This window comes from Talpa europaea, assembly GCF_964194135.1.
Source record: "Talpa europaea genome assembly, chromosome: 2".
In the NCBI taxonomy this organism is placed as follows: Eukaryota; Metazoa; Chordata; class Mammalia; order Eulipotyphla; family Talpidae; genus Talpa; species Talpa europaea.
In genome coordinates this window covers 134,161,914-134,177,363 of record NC_140068.1, presented here as the reverse complement: position 1 = coordinate 134,177,363, position 15,450 = coordinate 134,161,914, and the positions used below count along the sequence as shown (strand labels likewise).

Here is a 15,450-nt window from a genome sequence, read left to right as displayed (position 1 = left end):
TTTTTTATTATTTATATTTTTTTACATCATTGTTCATTTTTAAACAATGTTTGCTTCCCAACCCCTCTCAGGTGTAGTCCCCATAGAATTTCCTTCACCAGTTCACCTGTGCACCATCATCACAGTCCTCTGTGTTCCTCCTTCCCTTCCTCTGATCCCTCCCTCCTCCTCTGAAATACTATTCAGCAATCAAAAGAGATAAACTCATGCCATTCGCAGCAACATGGATGGAGCTAAAAGGAATTATGCTCGGTGAAATAAGTCAGAAGGAAAAAGAAAAATATCTAGATTGTTCTTTACCACTGTTCTGCTAGGGCCTACTTTGACAAAAGTGACGTAATATCAGGACACTATGCTCTCAGCTGCTAATGAGGTCGATGCTAACGCTCCCCTGGGGTCTCTGGAGCCCAAGATGCCAAGCCTTTCCTCACTTTACACACAGCTGTAGAAATCTCACTACCTTGACAGTAACTACTTCTAGTGTTTAGAGCTTTCTGCTCAAGGAGGAAGTCTCTGAGAAATGGCCCTAGTAGCCTCTCCATCGAAGTCTTTGCTCTTTCACTCAGGGATCTTTGGAGAATGACTGGGTGAAGTGGGGTCAGTTCTTGGACAGAGAATGTATGAAAATTTGGAATTTGGGCCATTGCCACTTTATGCTATGCAGACTGAATAGTGGAGAAAACCTGTCTGCAGGGAATGATAAAGTAGATTTCCAGGAAAATTAGATTCACGTAGCGCCCTCCTTTCAGCCCTATCTCATGTCTCGCTCCGTTTAAAGGTATTACCTCTTATCTATTTCCTTTTACACCTTTGTTTCCTTTTACACCTTTGACCTTCTTGTCCTACCACACTGGATTCCTCTGAAACTCAGTTCCGAAGATACAGCATCTGCTTTTTTTGTTTAAACCTTGGGTCAAGTTCATACCCATTGGCCAACTTTGTGCTCATTGACACTTCAAGTCTCATTTAACCAAGTCTTTCAACTGTAGATCTATTTTCCCCTCTAGTTTTCTTTCACTTTCACCCAAGCCTATTAACTGTTCTCTTAAGCTGTTTGTATAATTCTGTCAAAAGAGCTGATCTGAATATTGCTCCATTTACAAAGAATGTAGAAAGGAAATATTCTAGGAAATAAATATCCTGGAGGGAGCAGATAGAGCTTTCAGTGATCTGTAGGAGACATATAGGAGGTGCAGGTGTGTGGAAGGACTTCGGATGCACAATCACAGATAATGATTGATTTCATCAGTATGTGATGCTGGTGACAGTGGTGACAACAGTAAAGACATTACCCTTCCCCCTTAATTTTCCATACTTCAAAATGTTTTCACTCTTGGAAATATGATAGTACAGTGAAAAGCATATGAAATCAGCTGAGTAAATTTTATAACTGTAAAAACTGCAAATTTTACTCCAAAGTAGAAGAAAAATCAAGTGCTCAGTACCACACAAAATGTTCTCATAGTTTGTTAATCCTCATCATAACTATAAGTCACTTGTCCTCATTGTATAGACACTGAATTTAGCAGAGCTAGGATATGAATTAAGATTTTTTTATTTGAGCCCATTTTTCACACCTTCATAAGGTGGACTTATTAATTAATCAATGCATTCCACAAATAGCTACTAGGTATGTCCTATGTGAGACAATGCCTGGTGACCTTGAGTAGGACTTGAATTTGTTTATATAAATGAAAACTTATTCTCTCCTTTTTCCTCAAACCTGCTCACTTCCCAGTGTACTTACCAGATGCTCATATTGGAAACCTTCTGGGAAGAGACTTGGGCTTCCAAATCTCACTCAAGGGTAATGGGGAAAAATAAAATAGGGAGGATGTTGCTCTTTATCTCAGGATGTGCAAGGATGAGGCGTGGATGATTCTTGGGGAAAGTATATCTGGTGTAGTTAAGAACTGGAGTGACCACAGGACTCCCCCACTTTGAAATTTACAGCTTCTTTGCAGCCCCTGGGAACCCATCTTGGCAAGCTCCCTCAACTCCAGTAATAATTGCTTCATCCCCTTGTGGGTTTCCCAATTGCAGCCCTTGGGATAATGTATGCGACAGATCATTCTCCAGGGAGATTTAAGGAATTAAAAGATCTGGAAGTTATTCATAGTCTTCCAGAAAGGGTTGTAGAGTATTTCTCTCCTTCCCCCTTCCAAGAGGTCCTGAACACCAATATCAAATTCTCATTCCACTTATCAAATACTAATTATGTACTTGCTTTTCTTTCTTTCTTTTTTTAAAAATGCTCTTGTTGGTCTTTATGCTAGCATATTTATTCCAGTCCATTCTGTCAGTCTGTTATTTATTTTTTTAAATTGTAATTGGGTCATAGGTACCTTCTTCAGGGCAAGTTGATTATTTTTTCCCTACTTTTATGTTCTCCCTCACCCTGTCCCCCTTGTTATAGACACATTCTATTTATCATAAATAACTTTAGGTGGCTTTTGAATTCTGTGGCAGTTTTTTGATTTTTTTTTAGTGTTAACAATGATACTGAATGGCAACTATAGTGCATGAAAGAATCTCCCAGAAATCTAGATTCTGTTTTCCATAAGCCCATTTGTAACCGTTGTAGAATAAAGGAATGGCAACACCAGATCTCTTAATTTCCTTCCCAACAAGAGAACTTGTGATAATAATGATCAAGGGACAGAATACTTAGAAACAGGAATGTAATTTGAAGTGGAGCTTTTCTGGCCATGAGACCTTGTGACAACACTGTAGGCAGCCTCGAGGCGCCATCTTCTCATTCCTCTGTTTGCTTTGCCATCGTGGCTGTGGACTGACATGAACACCAAGGATCACTCCTTGGAGTTTCCAGTGCTAGAGTGTTTGCTGATCTTTCTGCCAGGAAGCTGTCAGACTGGGTTCAAGAGCAGCATCTGGGGGCCTCCCCGGTGGCGCAGAGGTTGAGCGCTGGGTTGCGAAGCTGCCCGCCGCCTCTGCAGCGCCGGGGTTCAATCCCCGGCTGCTCCCGCGGACCTCTCCTGCCGCCCACTGCTCCCCTCAGCAGTGTACTTTGGTCCTTCTGCCTGCTCTGCTCTCCCCTCTGGCTCTGGTGAATTCTCTCACCCTCCCATGCTTCTGACTGTACCCAGTGCTTGTATAAACAAAAACAAAAAACAAACAAACAAATAAATAAATGCCTCTTTAAAAAAAAAAAGAGCAGCATCTGGAAAGTAGGCAGAAGATGGTGGTTCTGTTGGGTGGTTTAGAGAGACAGTTTGATTAACTGAGACAGTAAGTGGGAAGAAGAGCTTGGGATCTGTTATGGGAGGTCAGAGTTTTGAATTTTCAGGGCCAGTAAGCACAGGTATGGAAGGAGAAGATGCTTAATTTACCGAAATGCAAAGTTACTATTTGATAGGTATTTGATTTGCTTCCAAGTTTTGTTTGACATAAGCAATGCTGCTATGAGCATTTTTATACATGTTTCTTGGGTCGCAGGACCAATATTACTATAGAGAGTATTATACCCAGGAATGCAATTTCTGGTAAGATTAGTAACTAATGCCAAAATAATACCCTTAGTGATTTTACCAAATAATAATGGCAGCAGCAAGAGTGAGCTGGGAAGAAGAGTTAATAGCAAGTCCTTCCCTTTTCTGGAAAGCCTAGGAAATAGACCATCTTAATAAATATGATATGATTTAACTAGTAGAGAGAGAAAATGGAAAACTTAATAATTTTTTTATTTTAAAGATTTATTTACTTATGTATACAAGAACTGGGGTACAGACCAGAGGTGTGGAGGGTGAGAGGATTCACCAGAGACAGAGTGGGGAACGGAACAGGTGGATTGACTAAAATACACTGCTGAGGGGAGCAGTGGGTGAGTCAGGAGAGGTCTGCTGCTCCATGTGCATAGCTCCCTGGCGGGGGGTCGAACTAGTGCTGCAGTGGCTGTAGATAGCTTCATAATGCTGTGTGTTAACCCCTTGTGCCACCAGGGAGGCCCCTATTAAGATTTTTTTCTAAGAATGTTTTTGCAGGAGATAAAAATTATAAATAAAACTGGGATTTATGGATATATAGGAAAGAGCTTGCTACAGGATGGAATTTAGTTTTATGATTTCTTATAAGTTGGATATGAATTAAATTAAGTGAAACATTTATTTACATATTCACTTCTAAATTTAAGTAATTTAGAAGTGAATTTAAGTAATTGACTCCATTATTAATATGTAAATAACTTTTTTGCAATAGTGAGAAAAAATTCTTAAGTTGTTTTGTGAAGCATCTAAATCATTCAAAGATGGGAACTAAGGTAAGCAGGAAGTATAACTGTTCTCTCTCAAATGCATAAAGCTATAGAAGAGACAGGTTGGTAAGCTTCAGGCATTCTCCTTGATACTCACTTTCCCCAAGGATAGTTATTGTGGACAAGTCACTCGGTGACACCAGCTAATTAATAGTGTAGGAGACACATCCCCAGAGTCTTTTGCCAGGCAAGCAGATTTGGGTCTCTGTGCGGCCCAGTCAGCGCTTCTGTTTCCCAGAAGAATCATTTTGTCACTTCACCAGGTCTTTGTATGCAGGAAATTAGACTTTCCTGAAACTACCTTCCTGCACCTCCCTAGCACTGAGAGGCAGCTGGCGGGTCTCTAGTCCCATGCGAAGGCATCCTCCAGCTTGAGAAATAGTTCTGCATAAGTGGTGCTGGTGTAATCAGCCTTTCCAGTCACTCCATACAACAGCTTGCTTCCTGATGCTGCATATTAAGTGTGCAAACCCCAGTACTTTATTAAAGACTGTAAGTTGGAAACAAGGTAGGAAAAGAGCTTCTGACCCATTTAAGGCACATAAAGGTGAGTGAAATGGCCTTGGCAAGTTAGTTTATTTTCAGTAGAAATTATTCTAAAACAAAACCCCAAATTGTTTACATATATGTCAGTTGCTAAAAGAAACAGACTATAGAAATTCTCCAAATATTATGAGTTTGGATAGTATAGATTATTTTAGACCAACAATTATTCTTAGACTGTCATTCAATTTTAGTACATTCATTATATTTCAGTATGTACACTTGGAAGATAATTTAAAGGTAGCATATTATTTAGGTATAATAAAATATGTCTTTGAGGTAATAGAATACAAGTGTACGCATTAATGTTAAAAATCAAAGTATTAGATTAAATATGATCTATAATTAGTGAATTAGGCAAATGATGATGTGTTTATGGGATCACATGGATGTGATGTGGAGTGTACCTTACACACATCCTCCCATTCCTGCCCAGGCTTGGGTGCTCTTGGCTCCCCACTCAGATCTTTGCTCCCCGGTTTACCCACCCAACCCTGCTGTTCTGAGTATTGGGTGCGAGGTGCAAAACCACGTCCTTCTTTGGAGATTTTCCCTCGGTTGAGAGGGAACCTCAGTGACAGATATCTGGAAGCTGTTGGGGCAGCCATAGCCAGTGAAGAAGCCTCCTGGGATACACAGAAGGCCGCCTCTGCCTCACCTGGGTCTCAGTCTGCTGCCATCCTTGCTCCACCGAAGTGCTACCTGGTACAGTGGGGACTGGCCTCATGTAGCTCCTTAAGTTTATGTGAATTAAAATTGGAATTTAAAATTCAGCTGCGTGATGGCCACACTGTAAATGCTCAGGGAGCAGCGTGTGATTTGTGGCTATTGGATTGTAGTGAAGTAGTGAAGTAGTGAAGACAGGCTCTACCCTCACTCGTAGCTCTGTTGGACAGTTCTGCGCCAGGTTCTCATGGGGTCAGGTCATGCTTATTCCAGTGGAGATCACACCCTGGTTTAGTAACTGCTTCCTTTGCTTCTATAACTGCCTTTATTCCTAGAACATTCCCTCAGTAAACATCATGCATTGAAATTCCTTCTGCATTCTCTTCTTCCATAGTACTTGACCTAAACACTCTCCTTGTTCATGAGACCTGTCATTTCCATTACAGTGATAGATTTGTTTGCCCCTCATTTATATAAGCTCCATTGTCATCGGGGGCAGCCTAAAATAATTGAATTCAGTTCAAATCTATGAGAGAGAAGCAGTATTAAATCAATAGCAATTCAGTTATAGCACTGAGGCTTCAGTAGTTTTTCCAGCATTTTTTCCAATTCATTCAGGAACTGGACAGGGCAGTTTATAAGTTAAATGTACCAGAAAATTTTGTATATTTTGTAATACCTTAGATTCATATATTCTATTAAATCATTTTTAAAATGTTTATTTTGCGTGCTAAATTCTATCTCATTCATGTATTTATTCTTCCTGTAAAATTTAGTATTATTTGTCAGTATAATACAATCAATGTAAATTGTAAATTATTATCTGCCATCTGATGTGTGAGTACTAGGCATTTTCCTTTGATTAAAATTCTTAGTGCAAAATTATATACCTGTGAGGTGTCATTTTCCCTTTTATTCTTTTTTGATAAGTGTAACAAGATTGCCCTCTTATTTTTTGGGGTATATTTTCTTTATTTTGTCTGTAATTATATTTTTTATTTGCTTTTTTCAAGTATTTATTTTCTATATCCAAAGTAATAATTTATGTTTAATTTTTATAACATAGTTTTTCAATATGTCATATCCTGGTGGTAACTAAGAACACCATTCTTTGATCCTGTACTGAGGATAAATATTCAAATATTTCAGGTAATTTTATATAATATGAATCAGTCTTTCTGACTGTACTCAGTCAGTTGATGCTATTTTTTTTTTTATTTTTCAGAACTGGGGTATAGGCCAGTGGTGCAGAGAGTGAGAGAGTTCACCCGAGACAGACTGAGGAGCACAACAGGTGAATTTACTGAAATACACTGCTGATGGGAGCAGTGGGGAGACAGGAGAGATCTGCTGTGCCATATGTGGGTCAGCTCCCTGGCCAGGAGTCGAACTCAGGCAGTGGAGGTGATAGTGGTGAGACTTAACCCTTAGGCCACCAGGGAGGCCCCTGATGCTTATATAAACATAGATGATATTCAAATCAAATTATACAATATTTCAAATGTGGTAAGAACAAAATTTATTTATTTATTTATACAAGCACTGGGTATAGTCAGAAGCGCGGAAGGGTGAGAGAATTCACCAGATCCAGAGTGGGGAGCAGAGCAGGCAGAAGGACCGAAGTACACTGCTGAGGGGAGCAGCGGGCGGCAGGAGAGGTCTGCACACCATGTGGGACCCTTGCTGGTGGCCAGGGATGGAACCGGTGCTGCAGAGGCTGCGGGCAGCTTCGCAGCCCAGTGCTCAACCGCTGTGCCACCAGGGAGGCCCAGAACAAAATGAAATTTTTCATGTAACTTTAGCTAAACCAATGTTCTTTGAAGATTTGCTCTCTGTGGTGATGCTAATAGCCTCAGGAGCAATGATTAGGAAAGAAGGAAAGGAACAAATGACCCAGTCCTGATTCAGATTTAAAAATTACTGAATTCATAACCATTTGAATATGATCAAACCAAATTATTCATTTTCTGATGCTACTTAGCTTGGTGTATGTGCAATAATAAATATGCATAAACTGAATGAAATTGATAATCATCTAACTTCAGAGCTAGTAATGGCCTAATGTAATTGATTCTTCAAAATAGTTCCCAGAGGGCCTCCCCTGGTGGTGCAGGAGGTTGAGTGCCGCTCTGTGAAGCTGTCCCCAGCCCCTGCAGCGCTGGTTCGATCCCAGCCGCTGGCGAGGGTGCCACATGGCATGGCAGACCTCTCCTGTCGCTCCCGCTGCTCCCCTCAGCAGTGTATTTCGTCAGTCTGCCTGTTCTGCTCCCCGCTTTGTCTCTGGTAAACCCTCTCACCCTCCCACGCATCTGGCCTGTACCCCGGTTCTTGTATAAATAAATAAATAAATCTTTAAAAAAAGAGAGACAAAATAGTTCCCAGAATGGTGCATATGAAAGTAACTAATATAGATGGAAATCTTTTGATTTTATAATAATAAAATATGCACTTCTTTATGCATTTCCCTGTATTACTTTTATTTTTCATTATATCTCTAATCTCTGTTGTTTGACATATATCTGTGGGAGTAGAGCACAAAACTGCCAAAACTGTGCATAGACAGTCCTGTTAGTGGTACTTTGAGTGTAATTTAGTTTTTTGTGGAAGTGTATGCTAGGTCATACATTTTTAATTTTGACTGAGTATAGAGATTGTCTTGTATTATTTTTATGGCATGTGATGTGCAAATCCAATTGTGTAGAATTATGAGATACATATTTAAAATTACCTCTCCCTCTGCAGCTCTCTTATTTTTTCTGACACTATTCTATACTTCCCCCCTCATTTCCATTATGCTAAAGCAGATAAATTCATGTAGAAATTTATATTCTAAACAAAATCTGAAACAGATCTTTCATGCCTGTGGCTGGTGTGAACACATTGTCCATTATTTAATTTTTGTTTTATTAAATACCAAAGATAATACTTTTTGTGATATTATAGATCTAGATGAGTTAAGTCATTAATTCAAAAAGTTGCATATAAAACCTTGGCACTATAATGTTGACCATGATAGATTAGTCACCTGTTATTTTTTTTTGAAATCATCTTAAAAATGGTAAAATGCTTTATCTTAGTAGGAAATGTGCTGCCAAAGGATAGAAGAGAAAAATGGAAGTTCTTTCACTGGGTTCATCCTACTGGGTTTCTCTGACAGGCCGCAACTGGAGTTAGTCCTCTTTGTGATTCTTTTAATCTTCTATAGCTTCACTTTGCTGGGAAACACAACCATCATTGCATTATCTCACCTGGACCCCAATCTTCACACCCCCATGTACTTTTTCCTCTCCAACCTGAGCTTTCTGGACCTGTGCTACACTACCAGTGTCGTCCCACAGTTCCTGGTGAACCTCAGCGGAGCAGACAAATCTATCTCCTATGGTGGGTGTGTAGCTCAGCTCTACATTTCTCTGGGCCTGGGGTGCACAGAATGCATCCTCTTGGGCGTCATGGCATTTGACCGCTACGCAGCTGTTTGCAGGCCCCTCCACTACACTGTGATCATGCACCCCCGTCTCTGTTTCCTGATGTCTTCTGCTTCATGGACCTTTGGTTTTTCCAACTCGTTATTGCAGACAGTGCTCACCTTCCTCCTACCACTTTGTGGGAGAAATAAATTAGACCACTTCCTTTGTGAGATCCCTGCTTTGCTCAAGCTTGCCTGTGTTGACATCACTAAGACCCAGTCTGAGATGTTCTTTGTCAGTGTCGTCATTCTTCTCATTCCTGTTTCGTTAATCATGTTCTCTTATGGTCGGATAGTCAGGGCTATCTTGCGGATAAAGTCAGTGTCTGGGCAGAGAAAAGCATTTGGGACATGTGGATCCCACTTCCTGGTGGTCTCCCTGTTCTACGGCACAGCCATGTATGCTTATCTGCAGCCCACCAATAACTACTCTCAGGATCAGGGCAAGTTCACAACTCTCTTTTATGGCGTTATAACCCCCATGATGAACCCACTCATATATACTCTGCGGAACAAGGATGTGAAGGGAGCAGTGAAGAGGGTGCTTTCGAAGGACTATGGCTCCAGATGACTGTGTAAGGAAGACTTGAATGGAGGGACTGTGATTGTCAGTGCCTGTAGGATCTGTGTGTCCCTCATATATCAGAGTTTCCCCTGACAGTTCTCAAGGCAATTTCTTTACCCTGTCTTCTTAGCAAAGTGAGAATTCAAACTCTAAGGTCATGAAGTCATTCCAGCCTCCTGGTATACTGATACCCTGTTCCTAGGGCATCTACATTATACTCATATTTCAGTGCGCCACAAGTTTTTCTTATTTATACTTCTATTTGGTATCATTTCATATGTCCTTGCAAGAAGATATTTATGTATATACCTCAAAAATATAGCTAATATGTGAAAGTGAACCACAGAAACACTGTAAGTAGTAACATTTTAGCATTTTCTATCAATTGCTAGAGGTATATCTTGCTTTTTAATCATGATCCATGGGTTGAACTGTATCAGAGATTTTTCACAGAATTAGGTGATGATTCTGTTGTAAACAAAACAAAACAAAACAAAACAAAACAAAACAAAACAAAAAAACAGCTGAAATCTCTGATAAGACCTTGCTAAAAACCAATCCTGATAAAACCAGTCATAGATTAATCCAACTCTGATCTCACCATTGTGGCAGCCATATAATGTGACACTTGTTTCAGGACTGTGCCCAGCAGTTACTGGGGTGGTAACTGCTGATAAAACCAGTCATAGATTAATCCAACTCTGATCTCACCATTGTGGCAGCCATATAATGTGACACTTGTTTCAGGACTGTGCCCAGCAGTTACTGGGGTGGGGTGGGCTGTGTTCACAGGGGATGGCAGCCCTTAGCTGCAGTTACATGGGTTGAGCTTACATATAATTTTGCATGTAGCCAGGGAGACACCATGTCAGGTTTATGAATTATTTACGTTTAGGAGAAATTGTTAGCCTTTTTCAAATCGTTATCATGTCTGAAAATACATGATTGAAGTCCTAAATTATATTCTGCACATTTCATCAACAGTAATACAGCCAAAGTTTCAAAAGGTAAAATACGTTTAGACTGCTTTCTTCATACTATTTTTTAAATTCTTTGACTTAGGCATCAATTGGTCAGGGCCTTTGTATCTCACATCTGGCCCTATACAATTTGAATTCAGTGATATTTTGAAATATATGGACCCTTAAATCCAGGAAGCCCTTTTTTGAATGGAAGCTTACTCAGATTCTCCACAAGGAAATTTCATTTATTTATTTAACCTAACTAAGGAAGTAAAGGACTTTCAGAGTGAGAACTATAAAACATTATTAAAGAACTTAGTGACATAAGGAGTCACTGTCACTGTCACACTGTCACATAAGAAGTTACCATGGATGGAGAGAATATAGTCAAAATGGCTATTCTACCTACAATGATATATAATTTATTGCAACCCGCATCAAAATACCAACAATATAATTCAAAATTAAAAGTTATACAAAACTTTGAGATATTTCTTTGGATGACATTTCTCCCCACCAGGCCACGAGACCTTTGATATTTATTATCATGAGAATTGCCACGGATCCAAGACCAGCCAACTCCATGTTCCGGGCATTTGATATACATCGTTTACAGTTCTATGACAATAGTGCAAGTCAGTATTATTTTCCTTTCCTTCCAGGAAGAAATTTAAAGAATAAATGAAGTACAGATTATATTTTAAAAATCTCTGTAATTTTGAATTTTACAAATATCTGTCTCATAAAATAACTGTGACACAGTTCTGAATTATGAGCAATAAACATAAACATCCCAAAAAAGTTGAATCTGAAACTCTAGCTCTTAGATTCAAGCTCGGTTTCCAGCATACGTTTATTTTGTGGTGTGGATCCTGGATTTCATAGATGTTTATTGTCATGAAAAGTGTATTTCCATGGACATTAAAGCTTGAAATTAATAACTCAATCACAGAAATGTTTATATAAACGTAGATTTCCCCAGCATGGACCACAGGTAGGTAAATATCTTGTGTGTTTGAGTAAAGACATAAGCATAACAATTGGTAATCTATATCCTCTTGGGTATTGAACTTACTCAGCTGATCATGTCAAGTGTTCTTGTCACAGGAGCAGTGTTTGGCAAGGTGGAGGTGACACTAAAACCACTTATACACGTGGTCCAGTTTCTACCTATACCCCTCACAGAATCACGGTGTTCACACTTAACATCGGCACTAGGGATAACATATTTTGACATTATAGTGATGTTTAATGCATACCAGTATAAAAGGTTTTGGAATACTGTTACTCCCAAAGGAGACAAATTTCCCACTCTATTTTAATCCAGTAACACCATGGATTGTCATTAAAAACACCCATAAAATGAACTTTTTTGTTGCCGAAAAGCTCAAGTTCTCATGAAGTCACTGAGCCTCATGTGGCTGAGCAAAGACAGCTCTACTCTGCTCTTCAGAGCCAAAAAAATACTGCCACTAAAAAGATAGAAGCAATTTATTGGAAATGGAATGTTTATATTATTTGGGTATAAGTGCTTGGAAATAAATTACAGAAAATAAAGGGCTCTGAGCCCCATTAAAATAAAACCTCTTTAGAAACCACACCCTGGACCTCCCTGGTGGCACAAGGGGTTAAATTCTCAGCACTATCAAGCTATCCTCAGCCACTGCAGCACGAGTTCGATCCCTGGCCAGGGAGCTAACCCACAAGGTGCAGCAGACCTCTCCTGTCTCCCCACTGTTCCCCTCAGCAGTGTATCTCAGTAGATCTGCCTGTTCTGTTCACCACTCTGTCTCTGGTGAATCCTCTCACCCCCCTACATCTCTGGCCTGTACCCCAGTTCTTGTATGCATGAATCTTTTTTTTTTTTTAAAGAAACCATATCCTGGGTCTCCCCTGGTGGCGCAGTGGTTGAGCGCTGAGCTGTGAAGCAACCCGCAGCCTCTGCAGTGCCTGTTCGATCCCTGGCTGCCAGTGAGGGTCCCACATGGTGCGACAGACCTATCCTGCCACGCCCGCTGCTCCCCTCAGCAGTATATTTCGTCAGTCTGCCTGTTCTGTTCCCCTCTCTGGCTCTGGTGAATTCTCTCACCCTCCTGTGCTTCTGACTGTACCCAGTGCTTGTATAAATAAATCAAATCTTTAAAAAAAAAAAACAAACCAAATCCAGTAAGTTCAGTATTATCCTATAACATGTTTTATTTATTTTTTAAAGATTTATTTATTTATGCGTACAAGAGCTGGGGTACAGGCCAGAGATGTGGGGGTGGGGAGGTGAGAGGACTCACTACAGACAGAGTGGGGAACAGAACAGGCAGACTGACTGAAATACACTGCTGAGGGGAGCAGCAGGAAAAGTCTGCTGCGCCATGTGGGTTGCTCCCTGGCTGGCTGGGAATTGAACTCGTGCTGCAGTGGCTGCGGACAGCTTCATAGGTTGCTTCTTAACCCTTGAGCCACCAGGGAGGCCCCTGTAACATGTTTTAAACAGGGTCCAGAAATTCTCCCCCCTCTCTTTGTTTAAAAGATTGAGTGCTGTGTAAAATCTACCAAAAATATTTGACCTGTTTCCTTTTGATTTTTCACCCACAACTGTGGACTGGCTTGGCTAAATTTTTCAATATCTAGATTTCTGTGCTATCCTTAGGCCCTCAACAATTCATGGGTCCTTCCATCCCTTTGCCCTCTGAGGACCCATGGGCATACACCATTGACTCAGCTTTTGAGTGAACAGACTCAAAATGTGGTAGACTGATATGAGACAGAATTTTTTTTTATTTAAATATTTTATTTTATATAATTCTTACATCTTTTTTCATCTTTGCACAATGTATGCATTTTCATTTTGGTTATATTCCCCATACAATTGCACCCCCCCCCCTTATTTTGACTGTAGTCCTTCCTTTCTCTGCCCCTCCCACTCCCCCCCCCCCCCGCCCCGTAGTGTGTCTCTGGTTTATAGTTGCTTGTTGATTTTGATTTTTACTTTGTATTGATTAGTCCTTTTCCTGGTCTCTCATTTACGTTTTCTAAATTCCTGCTATGAGTGAGACCATCCTGTATTTTCTTTTTCTTTCTGACTTGTTTCGCTGAGCATGATCCCTTCTAGCTCCGTCCATGTTGCTGCAAACTGCATGTGTTTATCTTTTTTGATTGCTGAGTAATATTCCATTGTGTATATGTACCACATCTTCTTGATCCAGTCATCTATTTTTGGGCATTTGGGTTGCTTCCATAGCTTAGCTATTGTAAATAGTGCTGCTATAAAACTGGGAGTAAGTCATGTGCTGGTTAAGATTCTGTCTCAGTGATGTTGAATACAAGTAATTTGAGGCAGAATCTTAACCAGAACATGATTTACTCCCAGTTAGCAAAGGATAATAAGCACACATATGCAATATCTTTGACCCCAAACTGGTCAGACACGGTTCCTCTCTCCCTCTCAGCACTGGAATGATTTCTTATCTTTTAAAAAATGGGGCAAAGACTTATGTGGAACCAGTCAGTACTTAGATGCTTGGGATTTTTCAGTTTATATGTGGTCACTATCTTTTTAACTTACCTTTTTTATTCTTTAGCAGTATTGCCTGTATCCTGTAGTCTATATATTATACTTCAGATTTGCTATGCCTAAACAGATCCTGCTCAAAACACTGCTCGATCAGTAATCAGTATGTAGCAGCCCTTGTAAGGTTCTCTGGCCTAGTTCACATATTTCAGCAGTTACGCTTGCCAAGTTCTGTTCTGACCAAGCTCACGGGGGAGGAGGAATAGGTTACTCATCCTTGTCAACTCTCTCCTGTGCAGGTGACTTTTTTTTAATTTTAAAATTTTTATTATCATTGATATATACAACTATATAAATTTCAGGGATGCATCTTCATGGTTATGTATGTTTAAGCCTCACGTGGTGACTTGTGATGTGACTATTGCTTGTAATGTAACTGGAAGCTTCCTTCCATCTTTTTCGTATTGTGACAGCTTCAAACCTGACCTGCTTTTTTGGGTCCTGCTTCGTCCAGAAATGTCTTGGAAATGTGGTTCGCTGGAAGGTAGACTCATTACATGCAAAAATGCAGAAGTAGAGGAAAAGATCAGGGATGGTGTCTCTGAGATAAACTGAGGATCTGGACACATTTGCTCCTTTAAAAAATCAATTCTATTGACTTATATCAATTCTATTGATTTATATTTCCCTATTCTGAGTATTTCCCCATTCAGAATGAAATATTTATATTTATATTTGTATGCATATTTATATTTCCCCATTCTGAATGGAATGAAAATTATGAGGTCTTTCAAAACTGCAAGTTCTTCTGATTAGTGAACTATTTCTGGAGCAGTTTTAACCTCTTTTGAGAGTGAAACTGCTCAGTTGTGCCTGTGGCTTTGTCTCTATCATGCATCCTGGACACACATAATGATCCTCATGGTCAGTGGCAGGTACCGTCCCTTGTCAAAGCTTTTCTCAGGAGCCCGCCCTGATTCTTGGTTAGCAGGTCAAAAAAGTACTTACCAAGTACTTTAAAATTTCCCCTTCAAGCATTTAGAAACTGTTAAACAGTCTTGCAAGAATCCCTTGAAAACTTTGTTAGTTTATCTGTGGGAATGGGAGTTCTTTTTTAATGAATTTAAAGGGTGTGTGTTGACCAATATTGTATCATCTTTAGCATGCCCTCAAGGTCTATCCATGTTTTTGCAAATGGCAGTTTCCTTCTTTTATATCATCTATGTTTTTCCAATGATAGATATAATTGTTTCCATATCTTGGCTATTGTGAATAATGTTGCAGTGAATGTGGAAATGAATATATCTTTGATATTTTGATTTATTTCCTTTTGATATTTGCCCAGAAATGGGATTGCTGCATAATGTAGAGGTTCTCTTTTTAATATATTTGAGGAAGTTCCATAGTGTTTTCCAATTTATATTTCCACCTACAACATAAGAGTTCCCTTTACTCCATATCTCCAACAATTCT

General features: G+C 39.8%; 1 protein-coding gene across 1 annotated transcript; it reads left to right on the top strand.

The window, feature by feature from the left end:
* Nucleotides 1-8,562: 8,562 nt before the first annotated feature.
* On the top strand, nucleotides 8,563-9,516 carry LOC311167465 (putative olfactory receptor 2B8; the record flags this gene model as incomplete). The annotated part of the gene is made up of 1 exon (XM_084228485.1): nucleotides 8,563-9,516. The coding sequence occupies one exon, from the start codon at nucleotides 8,563-8,565 to the stop codon at nucleotides 9,514-9,516; it is 954 nt and encodes a 317-aa protein (XP_084084611.1).
* Nucleotides 9,517-15,450: the final 5,934 nt, after the last annotated feature.